The 26,055-nt window shown below is 49.0% G+C and overlaps 2 protein-coding genes across 2 annotated transcripts; one reads left to right on the forward strand and one right to left on the reverse strand.

Annotated features, from left to right (window-relative positions):
- Window positions 1-536: 536 nt before the first annotated feature.
- LOC309523807 (torsin-1A-like) lies at window positions 537-8,437 on the forward strand. The gene is made up of 5 exons (XM_082207949.1): window positions 537-863; window positions 2,494-2,759; window positions 3,234-3,409; window positions 4,428-4,549; window positions 5,775-8,437. The coding sequence occupies exons 1-5, from the start codon at window positions 638-640 to the stop codon at window positions 6,017-6,019; spliced, it is 1,035 nt and encodes a 344-aa protein (XP_082064075.1). The 5' UTR covers window positions 537-637; the 3' UTR covers window positions 6,020-8,437.
- A 574-nt stretch (window positions 8,438-9,011) lies between these two features.
- Window positions 9,012-25,652, reverse strand: LOC309523806 (torsin-1B-like). The gene is made up of 5 exons (XM_082207948.1): window positions 25,301-25,652; window positions 24,409-24,674; window positions 14,722-14,897; window positions 13,245-13,372; window positions 9,012-11,956 (listed from the first exon to the last, which is right to left on the reverse strand). Exons 1-5 carry the CDS (start codon window positions 25,518-25,520, stop codon window positions 11,709-11,711), a joined length of 1,038 nt encoding a protein of 345 aa, XP_082064074.1. The 5' UTR covers window positions 25,521-25,652; the 3' UTR covers window positions 9,012-11,708.
- Between the last annotated feature and the right edge of the window lie 403 nt (window positions 25,653-26,055).

Here is a 26,055-nt window from a genome sequence, read left to right on the forward strand (position 1 = left end):
AAATTTACAGCCTGTTTTATTTTAAAGGAAAATGTTAGGAAAATGATATTAACGCCAAATAAATTGGCAAATATGTGCAATCCTGTGTCAAATAAATGCTGGAAGTGTAAACATAATGAAGGGACGTTTTTTCATATGATGTGGACATACGAAAAAATACATATAAAAAAATATGAAAAAGCTAAAGGCTTTTGGGAAATGATACATAATGAAATGGAAAATATATTTAAACTAGTTTTTCACTCTTCAGTTACCTCTCTCAGCAGCCTCCCATGCAAAGTAGCAAAAATAAAAAAATAAAATAAAAAAATGCAAAGAGCATGAGGCTTGCTTCCGAGTAACCCACGTGGCGAATTAACACTCGACAATAACAACGAAGAGGAAGAAGGAGGCGGAGAGAGAAAGTCGAACCCACGTGATACTCTCTCCGCCGCTTCCCACTGGCTCTGCGCTCCGCCAATCATTTGCCCTTGCCCTTGCTCCTGCCCGGCACCACGATGGCGCCCGCGGAGCCGGAAATTTAACTTCCCTGCTTTTCCAGGAACCGGAAGTGCCAGCTCTGAGGCAAACTGGGCAGCGGGGAAGAAGCGGGGTCCTGCTCCTCCCGGGCCCCGTTCCTCGTCCTCCGGCGGCGGCGATGAAGCTCCTTCCCCCGCGCCGGGCGGGGAGGCGTTTCGTGCTGGGCGCCACCGTGCTGCTGTGGCAGCTGAGCGCGACCGTCCAGGCGGTGGAGCCCATCAGCCTGGGCTTAGCCATAGCCGGCGCCGCCGCCTCCGCCCTCACAGGAATCATCTCCTACCCGAAGCTCTACTGCTACTTCGCCCACTGCTGCCTCCACAAGCCTGGCGCCCGCAGCGGGACAGGTGAGCTAGTGGGAGGGGGCGGGGGGAGCATTTCGCGTTCGGGTTCTGTGACGTCAGAGTGCGGTAGCCCAGGTGGGGTGAGCTCTGCTCAGAGGTGAGTGGTGTGCATGCTCTGACATCAGAGTAGGAAGGTGGAAACCAGACGCTCCCACTGGTGTCAGGGATGGGGTGGGGAGTGGCAGTGCAGGGTCCGCCTAAGTGTTTCTGTGGATCTAGAGGTGACTGCTGTGATATCACAGGAAATGGATGAAAGGAAAGGGTGTGCAGTTGTCAGGGAAGGAGAACCTTTGGTCCATACAGCTCGGTATTGCTCACACCAACAGGCAGCATCTCTCTCCAGGATTTTGGACAGGGATCTTTCCCAGCCTACCTGGAGATGTCATTGAGGATTGAACCTTGGACCTTCTGCATAAGCATTGCCTGCTTTATTACTAAGCTGTGGGTATCCTTTTCCCTCCTTTTTTATTTGCTCTTTGTTAGGCACTTTGACCACGGAACCCCTGCCCCCACTAACGACTGGATGTGAAGGTTGAAAGAGCCAAGAAATTGTGACTCTGCTCATAAATCAAGAAACTGAGCCTTTCTCGGGGAATTTTAAGATTGAGATTGAATCCTGACAAGACAGAAGTACTGTTTCTGGGGGACAGGAGGCGGGCAGGTGTGGAGGATTCCCCGGTCCTGAATGGGGTAACTGTGCCCCGAAGGACCAGGTGTGCAGCCTGGGAGTCATTTTGGACTCGCAGCTGTCCATGGAGGCACAGGTTAAATCCGTGTCCAGGTGCCAGCTCCATCTGGTACGTAGGCTGAGACCCTATCTGTCCGCGGACTGCTTCGCCAGAGTGGTGCATGCTCTAGTTATCTCCCGCTTGGACTACTGCAATGCGCTCTACGTGGGGCTACCTTTGAAGGTGACCCGGAAACTACAACTAATCCAGAATGCAGCAGCCAGACTGGTGACTGGGAGCAGCCGCCGAGACCATATAACACCGGTCTTGAAAGACCTACATTGGCTCCCAGTACGTTTCCGAGCACAATTCAAAGTGTTGGTGCTGACCTTTAAAGCCCTAAACAGCCTCGGTCCAGTATACCTGAAGGAGCGTCTCCACCTCCATCGTTCTACCCGGACACTGAGGTCCAGCACCGAGGGCCTTCTGGCGGTTCCCTCACTGCGAGAAGCCAAGTTACAGGGAACCAGGCAGACGGCCTTCTCGGTAGTGGCGCCCTCCCTGTGGAACGCCCTCCCACCAGATGTCAAAGAGAACAACAACTACCAGACTTTTAGAAGACATCTGAAGGCAGCCCTGTTTAGGGAAGCTTTTAATGTTTGATGTATCACAGTATTTTAATATTCTTCTGGAAGCCGCCCAGAATTATTATTATTATTATTATTATTATTATTATTATTATTATTATTATTATTATTGGGTTTGGGCTAGATAACCCTTAGGGTCACTTCCAGCACTAAAATTCTATTCTTCTTCTTACTTTGTAGCTCACTGGAGTAGTGCTTTTTCATACAGTTTGGGTTCCCCACAGTAGTCTTTGCCAGGCAAAAAATTATATGCTTGCACAGAAGGACTTCAGATTTCCAAAATGCTCTTTTAATCAGTTACTCCTTTTATTCCCCCAGTGCTTCAAGAGGGTTTGGATGACCGACTCTTTGGGCAGCATCTGGCGAAGAAGGTGATTGTGAAATCGCTTACTGGATTTTTGAATAATCCAAACCCGAAGAAGCCTCTGGCACTCTCCTTACATGGCTGGACTGGGACTGGCAAAAACTTTGCTAGTAGGATAATCGTGGAGAGCCTTTTTGAAGGAGGCCTCAACAGCAAATTTGTACATCAGTTTGTATCCACTCTGCATTTTCCTCATCAGCAGAACATTTCCCAGTACAAGGTAAAAAGACCGATTGCATCTTAAGACTAGATCTAACTATTTCCTTACAGCTGTGGTTCTGGGGAAGGGCTGCAACATGCCCTTAAACCCTGAAATGACTCCTGCTGACCTAGATGGAGAACAGAGAGGGGAGCAGGAACTAGGAACTAGCCTACCCTACAAAAGTACAATGTACATTAATTGCTCGCTCTTGCTTCTGGCCCTTGCCTATCACTAGCATGAGGCCATCAGGAGGTTGTCTGGAAGTGTCTCTTTGTCTGAAAAAAGTTTCCCACTGAGCTGAAGTATTCCTACTTTTGAGTGACAGAAGGGAGGGAAGGTGGGTGGGGACTTCGCCAGAACCACCATTGCCCCGCTCCAAGCCTACACCCCCTGAAGCAACCCCCTGCTATCTTTAGAGCCCTCCCCACAAGCTGAGAAGGCAGGTTTAGCAATACTGTCAATAAATAGAACATGTTCTTTTGAAATAACAAGGACCAGTTGCAGATGTGGATCCGGGGCAATGTGAGCAGCTGCCCAAGATCCGTCTTCATTTTTGACGAGATGGACAAGATGCACGCTGGCCTCATCGACTCCATCAAGCCTTTCCTGGACTACTACGAGGAGCTGGACGGTGTGTCTTACCGGAAAGCTATCTTCATCTTCCTCAGGTTAGGAACAAGCCTAGATGTGAAGCTGCAAAAGTACTTCTAAATTTAGGAGCTGGCACTAAAAGCTCTCGTCTCCATCTTTGGAATATGTCCTGAAGAAAGATTTCATTACCATAGCCTAAGGCTTTAAATTATTGATCATCTGGTGGCAGGGAATTTTCTTCTTCCAGCTTAGCTTCTTGCTCTACTATCATTAATTTACTAATTGCTTTCTAAATGGCCATTTCAAGACAATTTACACAGTAGGTAATCAAAAAGAGTTAAAAGACAGAAAAGCACCTAATACATTTAAAACAAATCAAAAAACTTTAAGCACTGGGCACTCATAGTAAAGATCCATTTATCCAGGTGGGAAAGTTTGTCAGAACAAATATGTCTTCAATTGTTTTCAGAAAGTGCAGATGGTGGGCACCTGCCATATCTGCAAAACTGGGGCAGCCACACAGAAGGCCCTGCTCCAAGTTATTACAGAATGGGTTTCTGAGATCTCTGGAACTTGCAGGAGACACTTCACCACAGGGATCTACAGGGCATGTAAGGGATAAAGTGTTCTCTCAAGTAACCTTGAGTGGTGACCACCAATCTATATAGCTTTAAAAGAGAATTAGACAGCTTTATGGATGACCATTGTCCTGATCCAGCAGGCTGCTGTTAGTTAACATGGTCCTAAACTGTATAGGGATTTACATATCAGTACAGTCATAACTCGTGTTGCGTTTGCTTCATGATGCGTTTTTTCAGGTTGCGTCCTGTGGTGACACAGAAGTACCGAAAAGGGTTACTTTCGGGTTTCGCCACTCGCAAATGCGCAGACGTGCAAAATGACGCCATGCGCAGACACGGGTTGTGTTCTGCTCATGTTGCGAATGGGACTCCAGAACGGATCCCATTCGCAACCAGAGGTACTACTGTACTAGTATCTTGAACGTGGGCTCATAGCAAACTGGCAACCAGTACAAATTTTGCAAGGTTTTAAAAGCTGGCACTTGTTGAAAAATGCCTTCCTTTCTCACTTCAGTAATGCAGGGGCTGAAAAGATCACCGAGGTGGCGCTGGACTTCTGGAGGAGGGGAAAGAGGAGGGAGGACCTGAGCTTACGGGATCTGGACCTGACCTTGTCTGTTTTCAATAACAAAAACAGTGAGTAATCAGGGATATTAAACCTCCAGTCCTTTTTTATTGATTGAAATACTTATAAACCATACTTTTGTGAAAAATAAGGTGGTGATGTGTATATGCTGCTGTACGCTGCCATGTTACCTTGTGTGAATTAGCAGCATACAAATAAGATAAATCAATGCTGCCTAACACAGGGGTGGGAATCTGTAGGCCTGGGGACCAAATGAGGCTCTCAGACCCCGTCTCTCTGGCCCTCAGAAGTCTTCCCAAGCTCACTTCCCCCCACCCAGCTTAACCCTGTGGCCAGCTTGAGCTACTTTTGGCTGCCTGGAATCTTTCCTTGAAAAGTGACTCTTACTTACCTTGATGAAAGACAGGGGGTGCAGTGCTTTTTTCTGAGGGTACTCAAGAGTATGCAGTACCAGCACATTGGGGTGTGCGAACCTGGCTTTTGTTTGGTGAAACTAGCATGTACGAAAGTTAAGAGTCCCATCCATTGTTCCTCCACTGGCTCTGCCTACTTTTACCTCTGGTCTTACCCTCCACTGGCATGTGGCCCCTGGAAGGTTGCCCAAGTGGGAATGTGCGCCCCCCCCCGACTAAAAAAGTCTCCATGGAGCACATGAAGAACGTCCCAGCTCAGCAAGCAGTGCAAATGAAACCTCTAGTGACACAAAATCGTTATTGTTTGGCTTTTTACCAAACCGTTTGTGGTCCAGCACATAGTTAAAACTAAGGAACTTGCAGAAAGCAGTGATGGCCACCAACATAGATGGCTTTAAGAGGGGATTAAACAAATTCACAGAGAAGAGGGCTAGCCTACTTGCTACATATGTTCTGCCTCCACAACTGAAGGCAGAAAATGCCTCTGAATAGCACTTGCTGGAAACCACAGGAGGGGAGAGGGCTCCTCTTGTGCTTGGGTACTGCTTGAGGGTTTTATGTTGGGGCATCTGGTTGGCCACTGTGAGAACAGGATGCTGGACTAAGTGGCCCATGGGCCTGATTATGATTATGTTATGATTTTGGCCATAATTTCCTATACTATGTGTTTAGTTCCTCATCAAGCTTAAATTATTGTATTTAGGGCATGGAGTGTACTGTATTCAGCTTTATTTTATTGTATTTATACCTTAAGCAATTCTGGACAAAATGATAAAATCAAAAAGAAAATTAATATATGAAAGAAAGAAAGAAAAATATTTCCCCACCCCATACCAAACAAGATCTCTACCTTCCTTTGCAGGTGGCTTTTGGCACAGCAGCCTAATCGACAAACACCTCATCGATTATTTTGTACCCTTCCTGCCTCTGGAGTACAAGCATGTGAAAATGTGCATTCGGGTCGAGCTTGAATCCCGCGGCTACGAGGTGGATGAGGACATTGTGACCCAGGTTGCTGACGAGATGACTTACTTCCCAAAAGAAGAGCGGATCTACTCTGATAAGGGATGCAAGACTGTTTGTACAAAGCTGGATTTCTACCTGTAATGCATATATTTATAATTACCTGATTTTCGAAGAAAATGAACCCAATCACAGAACTTTGAGAAACTGAATCTTTTCTTTTTTAAAAAAAGATTTTAAATTATGTAAAGAGAGGATACAACTCAATAGTTTCTCAGAGTGGAAGGAATGACGAACCTGATCCTACAAATTACTCAGTCCTGTGGCCTTGTGTTGTGGTTTGGTCCACTCCAGAGCATCTTTTACTGATGCCTGTCCTGTGAAAACCACCTGAATTTTTCCACATCTGCTTTATGGACCAGTATTCTAGAGAGTGACTATGTCTGTGACTGAGTTCTAATGAGATCTCTGATGTTGGAACCACCTCCCAATCTTCTTAAAAATTATGACTTCTCCCAAGGAATGAAGGAATGTTCTTGAGGCAGCTTAGGAAAAGACGTGTAGTTTTCCATGAGCACCAACTCTTTCTTAAATAGTTTCAGTAGTAGCAGCAGAGAGAGCTATGTAACATGGTATTTTCAAACTGTTTGCAGGGGTGGCTTTCTGTTCTTTGAAAGTGTTTGGGGGGTGGGGCAGTTCATCAACAAATTGGCCAGTATGGGTGGAAAAACCTCAATGAGGGAATACTTGTGGGGGTCAGACTGGCTTCCATCTTGGCCCCCATCTCCATTCAGCAGCAGAGTATTTGCGCCCTTATACATGTGAGGAGTGTAACAAACTTACCCACTGCCCTGTCAGCAGATGTGGCCCTCTAGGCCACTCCCAGAATCCTTTGCAATGTGCAAGGTGTGACACAGAAGATTCCTTGACCCTCAAAACCTTAAAAACCACTGCCTTAAATCTCAGAATGCAGGGGGTTGTGAGAGATTTTTATATTCAGACTAATTTATGTGTAAACAAATAAAACAAATTCAGAAAGGCTTTTTGAAAACAGCACTCTCCATCAAAAGGAGTATGTAGTAATCACTGGTGGCACTAACAAGGAGAGTTTTTTTTACCTGCCTTAATTCCCACTTCTCTTTGCACCACTGAGGCAAAAACAGGCAGGGGTTTCCAGGATGGTTTAAAGTACAGGTGGGACAACTTCCACTCCTGCTGTTTTGTGGGTTGTGACAGCTTTCCAGGGGCTGATTTCAAGTGGTGGGGAAACCATGTTGGATTTTCATCCCAATAAAGCCATCTTGTGCTGGAGAAGAGCAGGTGATAAATCAAAGCTCACGTAGGGCAGAAGGAAAACAGCTTTTCTCGATCTTCCTGAACACAACTTCCAAGTTCTCAGCACTATCCTCTGAAAGCTCTCTCGGTGTATCTTCTTACTTTTCCAGCTTAGCTTCGAGAAAAGCCAGTGAATCTAATGTTAAAAAGGCACTTGTCAAAGGGTGAGAGTGAATCTTACGAAGAGCACAAGTGCTGCTGTTGGATTATGCAGTTTTGTGTCAAGAGGTCCTCATTTCAACACTTGGCAGCATCTAGCTCACACGCAGTCAGCCTGTGGCCTAATTTCACATTGGTGGCAGGTAGGAGTGTGGAAGAGAGAAAAATAAAGAGGTTGCCACACACACTTTTGAGTTTTGCTGTTGGCACACATCCCAAGAGGAGGAATCTGTTTGATATAGCAGAGTTAACAGCTGCCCTTAACTGGGCATTTTTGTGTCAAGTCTGGGCATTTGTGAAGAAATGCTTCTTTATGGCTCACTTTCGCACGTAACTCACCAAACCAGGGACAGTTTTCACCATGGCTTGGCAGGACAAACCCATGGGTAACAGCTGTCAACAGTGATGGCTGCACAGCAACTGCTACAATGTAGAAACAAGATTGTGTAGCAGGGCAGTATCACTGTAACATACTTTGCCAGCCGAGAAGTTCAAATTATTGTTTTAAGCAACCATAAGTACAAAAAACCCACACATATTTTGATGTGTCAACTGAGACATTGGATTAAGCCTACATAAAGTCAGTTGCACTTTGGTCCTCTTGAAATCAAGCTTAGATTAGTTAAGAAAGTCCCCTGTCCCTTCCTTCTACCCAAATCCACTCCCATTTTTTCAAAAGCCTCTGTAGGAGTGAAGAACTAAACAAAGTGTGTTTGCAGGGTGGGGAGATGGTGAAACTTCCTTGCTGTGAACAACGTATGAAAGAGTTTGTCACAACCAACTTCTTCACACTGATTTTAAGTGCAACACATCACTTAGGCATCAGGCAGGCATATTCTGTGGTGGGAGGAGGCCCTGTTGAACACAGGGGGACTTGCTTCTAAGTGCACACAGAGGATTGTGCTCTTATTGGTCTGCCTCAAACCCAGAACCAGCCAAAAGACATGGAGCAAATTGAACTAGGTGCTGTTGGGAGAAGACTGCAGCTTTGTGATTTTTTGATTTAGAACTACCCGATTATGCCCTGCAACTGATTTTTTAAATAAAATTGTAAAATAATTGGTCAAATGTCTCTTTGTCCTGCATCTATTGAGTTAAAACAGGGGCAAGTAACCTTTTTCACAAACCATGGACCACTTTCCGGGGGGGGGGGGCGGTTTGTAAATGCTGCTGTTGGGTGAGCAAGTTAATGTAAATGACACTAACTGTACAGTAGGATACTTTTACAGTCAACACCCCCTTCCCTGCCATGCAAATAAGTGAAAGGCATTGCCAGCATAATTTGACCAGATATGGCTGCATTCTCTCCTCATTGTTGGAGGCAAATTTTGCCTCTGAATGCCAGTTGCTGGGTATTACAGATGGGGGGGGGGCTGCTGTTGGGGTCATCTGATTGGTCACAGGATCCTGGTCTTTTAATGAAGTTGCTCATCGCCCTAGAAACTGGCTTTTTTGACAAATCAGGCTCCCTGGACAATGAACAAAACCACAGGGAGGATTAAGAAGGCAGAAAGACAATAGGAGAGCGCAAAAACCTTTTACTACAGCAGCTTGTGGCAGTTGAAGCTTACTCTTGTATCCAGAGTATCAGAACTGCTGCACTTTTGAACACCTGAGCAAATAAGGAAAGGCAAGAGACCTGTTTTATGGTACTTTTGTCCAAGATTTAATACAGATAGCAGCAACTGACCTACAATCACTCCATAGAAGTTACAAAACTTAGCCCACACTGGCCATTTTTAAAATGAATTAAAAGTTTCAATTTTTTCATAACTACTGATTCTGATCTCCTTTCTCAGCCACATATGAGCTGTTCCTCTGGATTCTTAAAAGGGGAAACACAGAATCAAACCTCACACTCTGAACTCGTGTTGTTACACTGCCAATTTATCCTTTGGTGATTTTTCTGGCTGTTGCATTCCCAAGTGGCGAAGAAGTCACTGTATTTCACCACAGGGCTGTGGGGCAACCCCGTGAAGAATGAGAAGGAACATCATAACCTCATGGTGAGATAAAGCGAGTACACACTCAACCAGCACACTTCTGTCTCTTGGCAAAATGTCTGATGAGATGGTGTCCAGGCTACAGGAGAATAGGGACTATGCAACCAACCTCTTTCATGCCTAGTCCCTTGCAGCGACTTTTTACCGCAGCAGGAGCCTAAGCGATTTGCCCTAATGCTCAGTGGCCTTTTATTGTACCGCTACACCCAGACAGAGCTCAGTTGGCAGCTTCTGCTTAAACAGGATTCTCTCTACAGCCACACACAGGCTTATAGCTGATATCAGTCACACTCAAGAACAGACCCATTGAAATGAAAAGGACCAACTTGAATCATAGTTAATTTCAACGGGTCTACTTTTCCTAAAACTCCATCAAACAGGAAGTTGCAGAGAAGCCTATTCTGTCTGTTCAGATGCATCTGGAGTTACTTGTTTGCTGTGGTGCACATACACATCCCAATTGCATTTCACACATTCATGTTCTCATTCCTTTAAATAAATGCTGCTTAATTAAGCCTTACAATAGCCTTCACCATCCTGCAGCCCTCCAAATGTTTCGGACCACAACTTCCATCACCCCTAGTCAAGCATCTAGAGGGCCCCAGGTTGGCAAATATGTGCTTAACATATTTATTGCTGCAGTGGGGGGGTAGTTAATTGACCAAGTTCTCCCCACCATCCCCAAACCTCTGCAGCTTTAATAATTTTTTTATCACCATTTTGAAGGATAGAGGGATAAAAGATACTTAAAAAAATATGTTCCTTAATTTCCATTAAAAATATATAGAGGTAGGATTGGTGAGAGGCATTATTTGGAGAGAAAGGGTTCTAGTCCTCCTTGATTTAAACCAGGATGCCTGACCCTAGTGTCCTCCAGAAGTTACAGCTGGGGACTACAACTCCCATCATCCATGACTGCTGGCCACACTTGCTGGGGTGTGCTGATTGGAACTGGGAATCCAACATCTTCGGGCAGGAAGGCATGCCAGTTTGGGAAAGACCCAATCAGGCTATGTGTAACAGTGAACCCAAAGTTAAATCCCCTTTCAGACTTATACCAAAGCTGCAAACCTCGTCAAAAACTCTAGGGTAATGTTCCAGCCCATCAACAGGCAAACTATACACACACACAACACTCCCCCGCTCCTTTAGGGACAGTGTTTTGTTCCTGGAAGGATGACTGTCAAGATTTAAGGGGCAAAGACATACAAATTCATGGCCTATTATAGCCAGTTTCCCTAAGCTCAATCTGACACCTAACTGCATTGTTACAGTCGAAGGTGGATAAGCTTTAGAGTCCCATATACAGAGAGGACCCCACCTTTTTTTCCATCCATAGGGAGAGCTGGTCATGCCACTGGTTACCTGCACACTGAATAACTTCAAGCTTCCCTAGGAAAATGCCCTTGCACAATTTGCAATGCTTTAGCCAACAGATGGAGAAAAGCACTCTGCTTCCCAATGACCCCATGAGCTGAAATTCCCAAAAAGACACCCGGGAGCAGGTACGGATGCCACAACAGCATTAGCCATCCTTAATTTCATACTGAGTGTCATAGTCTAGAGCAGTGTTTCTCAAATCTGTGTCCCCGGCTGATGTTGGACTACAACATCCATCATCCCCGTCCACTAGTTCCGCCAGCTGGGGATTATGGGAGTTGGAGTCCAACAACATCTGGGGACCTAAGTTTGAGAAACACTGGACTAGAGGAATGTGGAGAGGAGAGGCAAAGTCACTCTTAGCAAATCCCAGCTGTTGAACGCTAATCCTTTATGGTCCATAGTTGTGGGCTTGTCTTACATCATGGGTGGGCAACCTGTGGATCTCCAGTTGTTACTGAGGCTTGAAGCAGCCACCATGGTGAACAGTCAGGGAGCTACAAACCAGGTGTGAAGAACTTTCAGCCCTCCAGTTGTTGCTGAACTACAACTCCCATCGGTGCCCAACAAGCAGGGCCAGTAGCCAGGGATGATGGGAGTTGTAGTTTAGCAACGTCTGGAGGGCCAAAGGTTCCCTACACCTGATGTACTCCATCAATATCTGGTGGTCCAAAAGTTTGCCATCCTGGTCTTACACTTGTGATTTCTACCTAAAGCCAAGAGTGGTACCTGTTTCCTTGATGGCACATTGCGAGAGGAAATGTCTAAGGTGTGACCATAAAAAGCCAACAGCTCCTAAGAGCCCCACACAATATTTTTTAAAGTGCACACCCAGAGTTTATCTTTCATTTTAAAAAAAAAAAGTTTTAAAAGTGCTTTGGAGAAAGAGAGGATAACAGATTTAAGAAACCCTTCACCATCCTCCTCTTTCTGGTTTAATGGCATTAAAAAAAAAATCAAATATCCACCAAGTCCAACTTGGTCTGTACAGTCTTGCACCCCTTGGTGGAGTAGATCCGTTCGTCCTTTGGGAAGAAAGTCATCTCATCGGCCACCTTCTGTACCACTGACTCGTCGACAGGGTTGCCGCGGGAGACTATCTCTGCCCGGATACACATTTTCACATGCTTGTACTCCAGGGGAAGGAATGGCACGAAGTAATCAATGAGATTCCGGTCGATAAGACTGCTGTGCCAGAGGCCGCCTGGGGAAGGGCAAAATTGAGAAGGTGAGTGGATTTGGGAACTGGGAGATATCGTTGCCTCTGCATATTGTGATAACTTAGCTGTGAGTCCTGCCTTGCAGGGGGGCTGCACTAGAGCAGGGGTAGGCAACCTAAGGCCCAATTGCCTTCTCAATCCGGCCCGTGAATAATCCAGGAATCAGCGTGTTTTTACATGAGTAGAATGTGTCCTTTTATTTAAAATGCATCTCTGGATTACTTGTGGGGCATAGGAATTCATTCATATTTTTTTCCCCAAAATATATTCTGGCCCACCACATGGTCTGAGGGACAGTAGACCGGCCCACGGCTGAAAAAGGTTGCTGACCCCTGGACTAGAGGACCCTCTGAGTCCCTTCCAACTCTATATATTGTTATAAGAATTCTAAGGTCTCAAATATTAATTAAATGTTCATAAATGTACAAGGCAAACACATACATACCGTAAGTATATAAACCATGTGTCTGAAATAGTACAGAAGAGCAATCCTGAAGCCATTTTTACTCTCCCAAATTGACCTCAAATATTTCTCTGCAAGAAGGAAGGAAATGGGAAAGCCTTCCCATTGTCTTTTGCTTGCAAATCCTGTCTTAAGGGCCTATTTGTGTATGAACAGGGTGTGCCTGTGACATGGGACTCAGGAAGTAAACTATTAACCATAACAAAAGAATGGCCAGATTGCCCAGGTAATGCAATCAGTGATTATCAGGTATACTGGCAGACAGGATTACTGCTATAGACTGCCTCCTTTTGTAATGTATGCATGTTGGGGGCGGTGGTCTTGAGCTACAGGGTGGGCAATTTAAAAAAATCTATATAAGGGCTTGCATAGCATTGTTCAGGGTTCTCTCCTCCCTCCTGCGTGTGGTGAGTGGGGACCCTATTGCAACAGTTTAATAAAGATGAGGCTTACTATCCGCTTTGCTTCTCAGTATACTCTTGTTGGCTAATGGTTGACTACTTATTTGTTTTTTAAACTGAGAAGTATATAAATTCTAAAGAATACATCTAGCTCAGGATTGCCTACAATGACCGGCAGTGGCTCTCTAGGCAGGGGCAGCCACTGCGGTGCCCTCCATATGTTGTTGGACTTCAACTCTAATCGTGCCTGACCACTTCCTATGTAGGTTGCAGGGGCTGATGGGAGTTGGAGTCCGACAACAGACTAAAGGGCCACAGATGGGAGACAGAACTTTGAGTTAGGAAGAATTTAAAAATCTCTTGCTTGACCAGGAAGGGGGAGGGCAAAGAACAGCTAACGAAACTCACTGTTCTTGTTGTTGAAGACGCCCACGGATAACACAGGCTCCAGGTCCTTCAGCTGGATCTCCTCCCTGTCTCGCCCATTGTGCCAGAAATCTAAGGTCACTCTGGTGATGAGGTCTCCCCCAGCGTTACTGTCGGAAAAGCCAAAGGGGTGGGTGGGAGACATGTTAGGAATCCATATGCTTCATAACAGAGCAAGCAATACACATCCTGATTTTGTAAGAAACCTATCTTACTTAAACTTTGGAACTCCCTGCCTATTGACATCAGTCAGATGCTTTTGGTGCATGCTAAAAACATTTTTTTAAAAATTCGGGCAATGTAGAATGTAGAATGCTGGTACACATAGCATTCTACCCCCACCCCCACTTGAGGAAAGTATTAAGAAGTGGTGAAGAGGGGAAATGCTAGAAATCATTAGGAAAGGGTTTGAAAATAAAACCACCAGTATCGTAAAGCCACTAAATTAATTGGTGGTGTGACCCTACACGGAGTAGCGCGAACAGTTCTGGTTGCCTCGCTTCAAAAACGATACTGGAAAAGCTTCAGAAAAGGGCAGCCAAAAGCGGATGGAGCGATTCTCCTATATAATGGATGCATTTGGGACGTTCTAGTTTAAGAGAAAAAGTCAGTAAGAGGTAACGTGACCGAGGTTTATAAAATTGTGCATGGCACAGAGAAAGAGGATATAAAACAGCTTTTCTCCCTTTCTCCTGACATTCAATCTTGTGGACATCCCATGAAGCTGAATGTCAGGAGATTCAGGACAGATAAAAAAAAGTCCTTCTTCATGCATAATTAAACCCAGGGAACTCACTCCCACAGGGGGTAGTGATGGCCACCAACTTGGACAGCTTTGAAACAGGATTAGGAGAAGGTAATGCTATTGATGGAGGGACGCGGGTGGCACTGTGGGTTAAACCACAGAGCCTAGGGCTTGCCGATCAGAAGGTCGGAGGTTCAAATCCCCGCGACGGGGTGAGCTCCCATTGCTCGGTCCCTGCTCCTGCCAACCTAGCAGTGCGACAGCACCTCAAAGTGCAAGAAGATAAATAGGTACCGCTCCGGCGGGAAGCTAAACGGCATTTCCGTGCACTGCTTTGGTTCACCAGAAGCGGCTTAGTCCTGCTGGCCACATGACCCGGAAGCTGTACGCCGGCTCCCTCGGCCAGTAAAGTGAGATGAGCGCCGCAACCCAGAGTCGGTCACAACTGGACTTAATGGGTCAGGGGTCCTTTTACCTTTACCTAATGCTATTGCTGGCTATGCTCTGCCTCCACTGTCAGAGGCAGAGTGCCTCTGAATGCCAGCTGCTGGAAACCACAGGAGGGGAGAGGTGCTGTTGTACTCAGTTGCTTCTGAGCTTCCAGTTTAAAAGACTAGATGGGCCTCTGATGACCTGATCCAGTGGGACTTGTCTAATTTCAAATGGAAACCATCAAATGAAGGGCTTGTGGTTGAAGGCAAAGAGATTCCCAACCTGAGAAAAATGAAGATTGCCCTCCTGTAGGAGACACCGTCAATCTGCTCGTAGTAGTCAAGGAAAGGCTTGATGGCATCTATCAGTCCTGGGTGAAGCTTGTCCATCTCATCAAATATGAATACCGACTTGGCGCAAGCGCTGACGTTACCCCGAATCCACTTCTGCAATTGCTCCTGGACCAAAGCAGTAAGGAAGAGAAAAGGCTGATCTTACAGTTCTTCAGCATTAACCCAATTATGGAGGATGATCAGATTTTAACATTAAAAAACCCTGACACCCGACTTGAGTAATTGACCAATAAAACAAAGCAACAGTCAGACAGAGTGATCTTTAAATCTAAGAGAGTGGTGGAATTTATGCCAGCTTAATGTAAACTGGTGTAAATTCCAAACTGCATTCAGGAGGAGGGCTACTGCTGGCCTGAACCTGGCAGAGGGTAAAAGCACCCTTTAGAACAGAGCTTGACCTGCAACACAGGATCACAGAACTGTAGAGTAACAACTTTAAAGTGGTTTGCAAAAAAGATAAAACCATAAAAACATGGAGAAATGCAATACATTATGATACACAATAAGTTAACTAAAATTAAAATCCACATCAACTTTCTAAGCATGTGAGCAGGTTTCAGAAGCAGAAACGCAGAGAAGGGTGGAAACAGAGAGCGAGGGGGAGGAAGCCGAAGGGAGAATGAGTGATGATGACGACCCGAGATCTCCAAGCCTAAGCAGTGAGTCAGAGGACTCCCAAAAGGGAGCCCCAGTGAGCAGAGCAAGGGGGGGATCCGGGGGGACACCCCAGGAGGAAGGGAACAGAGGAGATTCAGAGAGCAGCAGCTGGAAGTCGGGACCCACGCTCAAGACTGAGAGCAGCAGGGAGGAAGGCAGCCAGGCATCGGGTTCCGGAGGCCGTCAGCAGGAGGGAGGGCACGAGTCAGGGGTGGTCACGCCCTCCTCAGAGAGCGAGGCAACGGTCAAGAGGAAAGTAGAGAGTTGGGCGCGCGCGCCAAGTTCAAATGCAGCGGAAGCTGGAGCAGTAAGCAGCCCGGAGAGTGAGCCAGGTCCCAAAGCCCGCCGAAAGGAAGCGGAAGGATCAGGGGGGTCAGCGTCAGAGGAGAGTAGAAGGGAGGAGTCCCAGGGGGGCAGAAGGACCCAGAGACGTAGGGAGAGGCGAAGGAGGTGGAGCAAGGCTAGGGTATTAAGCTGGTGTGCAAGAGGCGGGGACTCAGATGGGTCTTCGCCGACCTAGGGCAGAAGGTGTAGAGCTGCACGCTGCAGTTCGGAAATGAAACCTGTAACTCAATAAAGACTCTTTTAAAGTGGACGCTGTGTGGCGTGGTCCTATGTGAGCTGGGACCTGGTAGCAGCTCTGACAGTAAGACCCATCTCATCAAAGCTTCAGAAACCTGAAACCTCGCAGCGGGAGCAGAAGCCGCTAGGGGAGGAAGAGGGGTGTCTGTAAGCAAGCTCACAAAGGTTAGCAAGATGACGGAAGAACAGAGGATCTCCGCGCTGCAAGAGGCAGTGACCCAGTTGTCCTCAGAGGTATTGGCTTCCAAGAAACGGGAGGAGGAGACTACAGCCGCCTACAGAGACCTACACGCCAGGTTTGAAATGCTTGTTAAGCAAGGGCAACCGGGACCCAGACCGGAGGGCGTGGGATTGGCACGGAGAGCAGGAGGGCTTGTGGCTCACTTCGATGGGACTTTGCAACAGTACCCTAATTTTAGAGCAGACGTAATGTGCGCACTGCAACTGCTGGCAAAAGACTTTAGAGATGAGGAAGAGAAGGTGGGGTTCATATTGTCCCATTTGCATGGGGATGCCAAAGCCTGGCTGCGCAATTTGTGGAGGGATAAAGATCCGGCGCTTCAGAATGCAGATGCCTTTATCAAAGCGATGGATGCGTGTTTTTTGTCTACTATTGATGTGGATCTTGCCAGACGGGAGATTCATGGACTAAAACAAGGGAGGGCGAGCGTCCGGCAGTATCACGCCCGATTTTTTGCGCTGGTCAGTGCTTTAGAATGGGATCGGGATTCGCCCCCTGTCAGAGACCTCTTCTGGGAGGGTCTAAGTTCTGCGGTTAAGGATGAAATTGCAAGGGGGGAGAGGCCCCGAAGCACGCAGGAAGTGGTCCAAAGGGCGCTGACTGTGGGGGTGAGGCTGGAAGAACGTCCATGGTGCAGAGATGAAGGACGGGGAGGGCGCGAAGCAGCGAGAAGTTTCTCTTTCGTTCCGAGGGAAGCAGCGCGTGCGCAATCCACACCTCCGCCAGGAGGGGGAGGGGAACCGATGGAGGTTGGAGGTGCAAGGGCTCAGTCAGCAGCCAGAGCCCTAGCACCGGCAGCAGTGAAAGCGAAGCCTCCTAGAGGGAACAGGAAGTGTTACATCTGCGAGGATCCAGGCCATTTGGCGAAGGAGTGTCCCCGGAGGCTCCACAAGCACACTGCAGCCTCAGCAATGGTGACTGCAGCAACGCAGCAAGGAGAACCACAGCAGGGAAACGACGATGTCTGGCTGGAGACGGAGGCACTGGGGCCCAGCCAGACGCATCTGTGAAGCAGTCCCCAGCGATATTGCAACCCACGGATCCCCTCCCACCCAAACCAGTAGTGCAGCTCACAGCGTCTCTCCAGCTACCCGACGGCGTCACTATCGAAGTGCCGCTTTCTGTGGATTCTGGAAGCAACGCAGACTTTATAGCGCAGAGCTTTGTGGAGCAGCACGCTATACAGCTATTGCCTGCCACTCTGCCCCTGCAAGTCGTCACAGTGGATGGCAGAGAGTTGCTAGGGGGGCAGGTGGTGAAGCAGACGCCACCGATGGTGATGCGCCTTGGCAACCACAGGGAAGTCATCAGTTTTAATGTCACCCAACTGTCGGACACGCCCATTGTGTTGGGCATGAGTTGGCTGGACAGGCACAGTCCGACACTGGCTTGGTACCAGAGACAACTGATCTTCGGCTCCTCTTATTGCGCAGAACACTGCATCCTGCCCCGTCGGGAGGGAGAGGAGGAGGAATCACAACTGCAGTTGGGAACGTTGCAAGCGGTCCCCCACAAATACGCGAGCTTTTTGGAGGTCTTCTGCGAGAAGGAGGCGGACAAGCTACCCCCTCACCGGCCATATGACTGCAAGATTGACCTCCTACCGGGGGCGACGCTGCCGAAGGGGCGGCTATACTCCATGTCTGAAGATGAAATGCAGGAACTCAAACAGTTCATCGAGCATAATCTGGAGCGTGGCTTCATCAGAGAGTCCAAGGCAGTGGGGGGCAGTCCCGTTTTCTTCGTGAAAAAGAAAGACACGCCCCAAAAAAGACTCGTTGTGGACTACCGCCTTTTGAACCAGATGACCAAACCGTCTGATTACCCCATGCCCAGGATTGACGACCTCCTCGCGACGGTGCGCAAGGGACGCGTGTTCACCAAGTTGGACCTGCGAGGGGCGTACAATCTCATCCGCATGCGGGAGGGCGATGAGTGGAAGACGGCCATGTTCACACCGCTGGGCACCTACGAATACAGAGTTATGCCCTTTGGATTACAAAATGGCTCTCACTGTTTTCAAGCTTTTATGCATCACGTGTTGGAGGGACTCCTCTACAAGACATGCGTCTGCTTCCTGGATGACATCCTGATTTTCTCTGACTCGCAGCAAGCTCACGACCGAGACGTGAGGGAGGTGCTCAGCAGGTTGCAACAACATAGACTGTACGCCAAGCTGGAGAAGTGCCAGTTCGACACGACGGAGGTGGATTTCCTGGGATACAAGTTGTCGGACAAGGGGATAGCCATGGACAGCACCAAGGTTCGTGCGGTATTGGATTGGAAGAGCCCGCGCAACCGGAAGGAGGTCCAGCGGTTTGTCGGCTTCGCCAACTTCTATCGCAAGTTTATCAAGGGGTTCGCGATGCAGACGGCAGCAATTACGGACACGCTCAGCTCCAAAAAAAAGAAATTCATCTGGACGGAGCAGGCGGAACAGTCCTTTCAAGCGCTCAAGCATCTCTTCGCATCGGAGAAGCAACTGCTGCATATCGACCCCAGTAAACCGTTGAGGGTAGAGACAGACGCGTCAGACAGAGCCGTGGGAGCTGTCCTGCTGCAGCGAGACCCGCAGGGGGTGTGGCGGCCGGGAGCGTTCTACTCCAGAAAGCTCAGCAAGTCGGAGCAGAACTACACCATCTGGGACAGGGAGTTGCTGGCCATTCATGCAGCTTTCAAGGCGTGGAGGCACTTCCTAATCGGCGCCAAGCACACGGTGCAGGTCTGCACGGACCACAAGAATCTGGAGCACTGGCGCACGGCTCAGTTCCTGAACCAGAGGCAGATACGTTGGGCGGAGTTCTTTGCTGACTTCAATTTCCGAATAGAGTACGTCCCAGGAGACACCAACATCATGGCGGATGCACTGTCCCGAAAACCGCAATACCTAGAAGAGGTGACGCCAGCGGCGGCCATGCACATCTTCGCACCGACGGCGTGGGCGTGTGCCTCAGCTACAGTAGACCTGGACGCGGTGCGACGTGCATTGCGGGACGACTCATTCGCGCAAGACAAGATGGCGGAACTGCTCAGAGGCACGGCTACCACGGACGAGTTCCAGGTGCGGGACGGCTTGCTCCTACGCAAAGGAGCTGTCTATGTACCAGGAGACGACCTTCGCGCCAAGGTACTGCAACAGTTGCACGACGCACCCACGGCCGGTCACTTTGGCACAGAGAAAACGATGGAATTAGTCGCGAGAGACTTCTGGTGGCCCAGGCTGAGAGGGGAGGTCGCGGACTACGTCGCGAGGTGCGACACCTGCCAGAGGGCCAAGCCGGTACACAGACCACCGGCGGGACTGTTAGAACCGCTGCAAACGCCGTTTGAACCGTGGGAGAGGGTGGCCCTGGACTTTGTGACGGATTTACCCAGCTCGAGAGGCAAGACAGCTGTGCTGGTGGTGGTGGACTTGTTCACCAAGATGGCACATTTCATTCCGTGCGCGAAGGTGGCCACGGCGGAACAAACCGCCAAACTGTTCATAGATCACGTGTTCAAAGTGCATGGCCTGCCACGGTCTATCCTGTCCGATCGCGGACGCCAGTTCATCTCGTCTTTCTGGCAGAAGCTGATGGGTTTTCTAAATGTCAAGGTCAATCTGGCATCAGCAAGACACCCGCAGACCAACGGGCAAGCAGAGAGGGTCAATGCCATCATGCAGCAGTACCTGAGATGCTATGCCAATCAACAGCCTGCGACGTGGGTGGATTACCTGCCGCTAGCCGAGTTCGCTTACAACAACACGAAGCACGTGTCCACAGGAGTGACGCCGTTCTTTGCCAACAATGGGAGGCATCCCAGAACCTTCCCGGGACTGGAGAGAGTGGGGGAAGGAGAACCACAGACGGCGGACGCGTTCGCGTCAGAGCTGCAGGCGGTCCACGATCAACTCAGACGGCAGCTGGAGCTAGCTAAGCACGCCTACAAGGTGCAAGCTGACAAGCACAGGCGGGTTGGCGAAGTGATCCAAGTGGGAGACTGGGTCTGGTTGGCAGCCCACGCAGTGCCGACCAGGTCACTTGCCAAGAAGAAGTTGGGGCACAAGCAGATCGGTCCGTACCAAGTCGAAGCGCAGATCAACCCGGTAGCCTTCCGACTGGCGCTGCCGGAGGGTTCCAGAATGCATCCGGTGTTCCACAGGTCGGTGCTCACTCCCTACAAGGCACCTCACAGGTTCCAGGAGCCAGGGACGGCGCCAAGTCCGCTCCGGGAACGGACGGAGACGCGGGGGGTGAAGCACCAGGACCACATCAACGAGGTCACGGAGATTTTGGACTCCAGATGGGGGGAAGGGGGAGTCGAATACCTCTTAGCCAGAGAGGGCACCCGGGCCAGCGCCAATAGCTGGGTACCAGACTACGCTTTGGAGGAACCCCTGCTCAAGGACGAGTTTCATGCCCTCTTCCCACACAAACCCATGCCAGCGAGCTTCTTCGACGACTGGTTGTTCACACCCACACTTTCTTCCAGCACGTTCCATGGATTCGACTCAGAAGGGGAACCCGCACGGAGCACCCGTTCCCCAGAAGGTTCACCGGCAGGTTCGGCATCAGGCAACTCGTATTGGTGGGACGATCGACCAGAGGAGCAATGGCGCAGGAAGTGGCTGGAGATGCCAGGTCGAGCAACCGACGCAGAGACTGACATGGACGTGTTCGGGGAGGACCTCGGGTTCGAGCACGGCGGTACAGAGATGGAAGAGCAACAAGTCAACGTCGACGACCGCGAGGGGGAAGACTCGGAGGTCTTCAGTTGGCGGCCACCCACGGGGAGCGACCTGTATCCAGCATTCCCTCCCATGATGATGGAGCACCCAGCACCCACACCTGACAGCGGGGAGGGGGGAAGGGGGGACTTCGAGGGGGGGATGGATGTCAGGGGTTCAGAAGCAGAAACGCAGAGAAGGGTGGAAACAGAGAGCGAGGGGGAGGAAGCCGAAGGGAGAATGAGTGATGATGACGACCCGAGATCTCCAAGCCTAAGCAGTGAGTCAGAGGACTCCCAAAAGGGAGCCCCAGTGAGCAGAGCAAGGGGGGGATCCGGGGGGACACCCCAGGAGGAAGGGAACAGAGGAGATTCAGAGAGCAGCAGCTGGAAGTCGGGACCCACGCTCAAGACTGAGAGCAGCAGGGAGGAAGGCAGCCAGGCATCGGGTTCCGGAGGCCGTCAGCAGGAGGGAGGGCACGAGTCAGGGGTGGTCACGCCCTCCTCAGAGAGCGAGGCAACGGTCAAGAGGAAAGTAGAGAGTTGGGCGCGCGCGCCAAGTTCAAATGCAGCGGAAGCTGGAGCAGTAAGCAGCCCGGAGAGTGAGCCAGGTCCCAAAGCCCGCCGAAAGGAAGCGGAAGGATCAGGGGGGTCAGCGTCAGAGGAGAGTAGAAGGGAGGAGTCCCAGGGGGGCAGAAGGACCCAGAGACGTAGGGAGAGGCGAAGGAGGTGGAGCAAGGCTAGGGTATTAAGCTGGTGTGCAAGAGGCGGGGACTCAGATGGGTCTTCGCCGACCTAGGGCAGAAGGTGTAGAGCTGCACGCTGCAGTTCGGAAATGAAACCTGTAACTCAATAAAGACTCTTTTAAAGTGGACGCTGTGTGGCGTGGTCCTATGTGAGCTGGGACCTGGTAGCAGCTCTGACAGCTGATCTTACAGTTCTTCAGCATTAACCCAATTATGGAGGATGATCAGATTTTAACATTAAAAAACCCTGACACCCGACTTGAGTAATTGACCAATAAAACAAAGCAACAGTCAGACAGAGTGATCTTTAAATCTAAGAGAGTGGTGGAATTTATGCCAGCTTAATGTAAACTGGTGTAAATTCCAAACTGCATTCAGGAGGAGGGCTACTGCTGGCCTGAACCTGGCAGAGGGTAAAAGCACCCTTTAGAACAGAGCTTGACCTGCAACACAGGATCACAGAACTGTAGAGTAACAACTTTAAAGTGGTTTGCAAAAAAGATAAAACCATAAAAACATGGAGAAATGCAATACATTATGATACACAATAAGTTAACTAAAATTAAAATCCACATCAACTTTCTAAGCATGTGAGCAGGTTTGGCCTAACAGGAATGTTTTTAGGAGGCACTGAAAAGAGTATAGTGAAGGTGCCTGCCTGATATCAAGAGGCAGGGATTTCCAAAGTGCAGGTGCTGCCCCACTAAATGATCAAGTTCTTTAAAATGTGGAATGGGTATTACATGGTACCTGTAGTAGTGCCAATCTGGCTGATCAAAGCAGTCACATGTGGGGTAAGGTGATGATGTAGATAAAGTGTTCCCAAACTGTAACACTTTGAACATGGCCCGGTAGCAAATGAGCAACCAGTGCAGATCTCTGAGCACATGTGTTATAATGCTGACGAGGCCCTCACTCCTGTCAGCAACTGCGCTGCAGCATCCTGCACTAACTGAAGCTTCTGGGTCATGTGTGAGGGAAGTTCCACACAGGGCAAATTGATGTAATTCGGTCTTGAAGCAACCAACCCATGAACTACTGTAGCAAGGCTTTCCTGGTCCAGGGATGGCTGTAGCTGTTGAGCTGTCCACTGAAGTTTGCTGAGCCTCCAGTGACAGAACTGGATGCAGAAGTACCCCCAAACTGAAAACTTTCTTCTTGGGGGGGGGGGAAGCAACCCCATCCAGGGTAGGCAACTAACCAATTTCTCAGACATGGGGGCTTCTTAACCACGGTCGTATAAGGCAGCTCCTTCCATTCCTAAAAAAGGAAGCAGCTCCACAAACTCTCAGCTTTCACTTTCCATTATTCTCCTGTATTAACTCCTTTTACTGGAAGGCAAATGACCACTACTGGTTTTCGAGAGTGATCAAAAGGCCACAGCAATAGGATCCAAAAAATCCAAAGTTTTCTTTTTCTGGGTGCTCCTTCTCCTGCCCTTCTAGAATATTGAAAGCATTTCCAAATGAAGAACAAAGTCTCTACGTGGCGCAAGTCCCAGAGACCTCAGTTTCCCTCTGCAAGCTAGGATTCCCCACAAGCTTACTGTTTAGCAAGCCGTGTACAACCCAGTGTTCCTGAGAACCTCTGCTTCATTTAGAGTAACTTTTAAGTTTCTAGCGCTCATGGATGCAAAAAGAAGCTTTAAAGAATGATCAGGAAAAAGTCAGGAAAAAAGCTTTCTATTATTCAGGGGAATAGGGACCCTGGAAAAGGAAGACAGGTAGCAGACCCTTGTTCCATTTAGCTCAGTATTGTCAACAGGTATAGGCAGCCGCACCAACAGGTTAAAGAACAGTTTTTATCCGTGGGCTGTTGGGCTGCTGAATGGAAAAAAAATAGTGGTGCAATTGACTTCTTACAAGCACACAGAGTGAGAACAAGACTGAGTGTATTGGGGGGGGGGGCTCGTTTAATTTCACTGCACACAGGTGGTATAGTGACAATAAAGGGTTTTTATTTATTTATTTATTTATTTATTTATTTATTTATTTATTTATTTTATTATTATTAACACTGACTTGCAGTCGCTTTCCAGGGTTTCAGGCAAGGACATTCCTAGACCTGGAGATGCCATTGGGAATTGAACCCAGGACCTTCTGCATGCAAAGCAGGTGTTGTCCCAGCGAGCCACAGCCCTCCCACTTAACATAAAGTAAAATTCTAGTCCTTACAGTTAATTAAAGAGCTGAATTCAACATTGCCAATATTGCCCAGTATTGTCAACACTAACTGGTAGTGGTTATCTAGGCTGTCAGGCAAGGGAGATACTGGGGGTTCTGCATGCAAAAAACTTAAGAATATAAGTGGAGTCTGCAGCATGAGGCCAGTGGCCCACCTAGTCCAGCCTCCTATTCCCACCAGCTGCCTATTGGAGGTGCACCAGCAAGGTCTAACCACAACAGCAGCTCCTTGAAATTCCCAGCAGGTGGTATTTGGAGTGGAGGCAGCATGTGCTTCACCACTGAGTTTTACTATTCAGATATCTCAGTACTCTTGGCTATACTGTACTACAGCCTTCACTAACCCAATGATAGCCAAATGCTTTCAACTACAGCTCCCATCAGCTCCAGCTGAGATTGAGAGCTGCCTCACTTTGCCCACTCTGTAAAACGGAAACAAAATAAGCCTAGAATCAGCAACATAAAGCCTTGCAAAAACACTCAACCAATTACACCCTCACCTTATACATTGCAATCTGGTGGTCGTGGGGGAAATGCAGTGTAGAAAGGAAAAGGTGGACGTATTTGCTCTTCAGCCCGGCCTTGTGGATGTTTTCGGCAACAATCTGGCTGACAAAATTTTTGCCCGTCCCTGCCCAACCATGCAGGGAGAGTGCCAGGGGCTTCTTAGGGTTTGGGTTGTTGACGAAGCCGGTCACCGCCTTCAGGATCACGTCCTTCGCCAGGTGCTGTCCGAAAAGCTTATTGTCCAGATTCTGCCGGAGCGCTGCAAAGAGGCAAAGGTGGAGAGTGTTGATTTCAGAGAGGCACTCCTGCAACCCTCAGTGTGGGTCCAGGGATTAGAGTGCTGGGCTTGGGACCTGGGAGACCAGGATTCAAATTCCCACTTGGCCTTTGAAGCTCACTGAGGGACCTTGGGCCAGCCACAGCTTCTCAGTGTGACCTACCTCCCAGGGCTGTTGTGAGGATTGAATTAGAAAGGGAGAACTGTGTATGCCACCTTGAGCTCCTTGGAGAAAAGGGTGGGATATAAATGCAATAAATAAATAAACCTTGGGCATTATCCAGCTACAGTTGGGAATATCCTTCAGAAATCCAGGAATGCAGTGTAGATAATACTGTGCTAGGTGGACTCTAAGGCAACTTCTTTCCTTAAACACACAGCACAACCACATTGAACTCTATGGGGCCAAAACTACTTCACTCTCTCTCTCCCCTCCCCCAACAAAAAACTCCAACTTCCCTATAAGAGGGGGGGTCCCCTCTAGGGGGGCATCCCTGCCTTATTTTTCGTCCTCTTTCCTTGCCTCTCTATGGTGGGGCTAGGGCTGCTACATCCCGCTTTTTGCCCCTCTATGGGGCCAGCCAGCCACCCTCCCTGCCTGCGGGTACCGGTGCTGTTGGGCCGCTCCTCCTCGCCGGGGCAGCACTCCACGAAGGCGCAGTAGAAGCGGGGCGAGGAGAGGTAACCGGTCAGAGCCGAGGCCGCCCCGATGGCGATGCCGGTGCTGATGGGCTCCAGACCCGCAGATCCAGGCGGCCCCAAGGCGGCCACCAGCAGCAGGAGCAGCACCGGCGGCGGCAAAAGCAGGCGGAATCGGAGCCGCTGCATGGTGGTGGACGCCGCGCCGGCAAAAGGGCCAGCAATGCCCCGCGCTGGCGGCTACTTTTGCAAGTCCGACCGCCCACCTTCGCAAGCACGACGCGGTGACTACAACTCCCAGCAGCCCCCGCAAGGACCCCTTCCCTTTCCCGTAAGCCCCGGCGCCATCTTTGTTTGGGGCGGAGTTTCCATCCTAGCAACCGCTAAGCCAGTTTCATTGGCTGTTGTTAAGGGAGTTACTGAACAAGCACATGGATTGCTTTCGTGTGCGTTATATACAATATATAATTTAATAAAGCGCGCAAGCGCGCGCACGTGTAAGGTTGAAAGATATAAGCAGTGTAGTACAGTGGTTAGAGCTGTTAAAGTCGGGGCGGGGGGTGTGACACCCCGGAAGTAGTGCCAAAGTCCCCAGCACAGCCTCGACCTAGAGTGAGGACGATGACCCTGACCCTACGCACAATCACGACCTAACCCCCCAAACCCCAAGACTCTCAACTATTAAATACATGCTCAAATGAAATACTATTATTTTATTTGCAGG

Source organism: Podarcis vaucheri, assembly GCF_965113315.1.
Source record: "Podarcis vaucheri genome assembly, chromosome: Z".
Taxonomy (NCBI): domain Eukaryota; kingdom Metazoa; phylum Chordata; class Lepidosauria; order Squamata; family Lacertidae; genus Podarcis; species Podarcis vaucheri.

What these genes read in the sequence shown, in the direction of transcription:
- LOC309523806 (XM_082207948.1), bottom strand. Translation starts at nt 25,520, where the DNA reads ATGCAGCGGCTCCGATTCCGCCTGCTTTTGCCGCCGCCGGTGCTGCTC. An exon ending in ACCAGATTGCAATGTATAAG is followed by an intron (nt 14,898 to 24,408) that starts GTGAGGGTGTAA and finishes GCTTTGGTCCAG; the next exon opens with GAGCAATTGCAGAAGTGGAT. An exon ending in CGTCTTCAACAACAAGAACA is followed by an intron (nt 11,957 to 13,244) that starts GTGAGTTTCGTT and finishes GCCCTTCCCCAG; the next exon opens with GCGGCCTCTGGCACAGCAGT.
- LOC309523807 (XM_082207949.1), top strand. Translation starts at nt 638, where the DNA reads ATGAAGCTCCTTCCCCCGCGCCGGGCGGGGAGGCGTTTCGTGCTGGGC. An exon ending in TGGCGCCCGCAGCGGGACAG is followed by an intron (nt 864 to 2,493) that starts GTGAGCTAGTGG and finishes TTATTCCCCCAG; the next exon opens with TGCTTCAAGAGGGTTTGGAT. An exon ending in AGAACATTTCCCAGTACAAG is followed by an intron (nt 2,760 to 3,233) that starts GTAAAAAGACCG and finishes TGAAATAACAAG; the next exon opens with GACCAGTTGCAGATGTGGAT.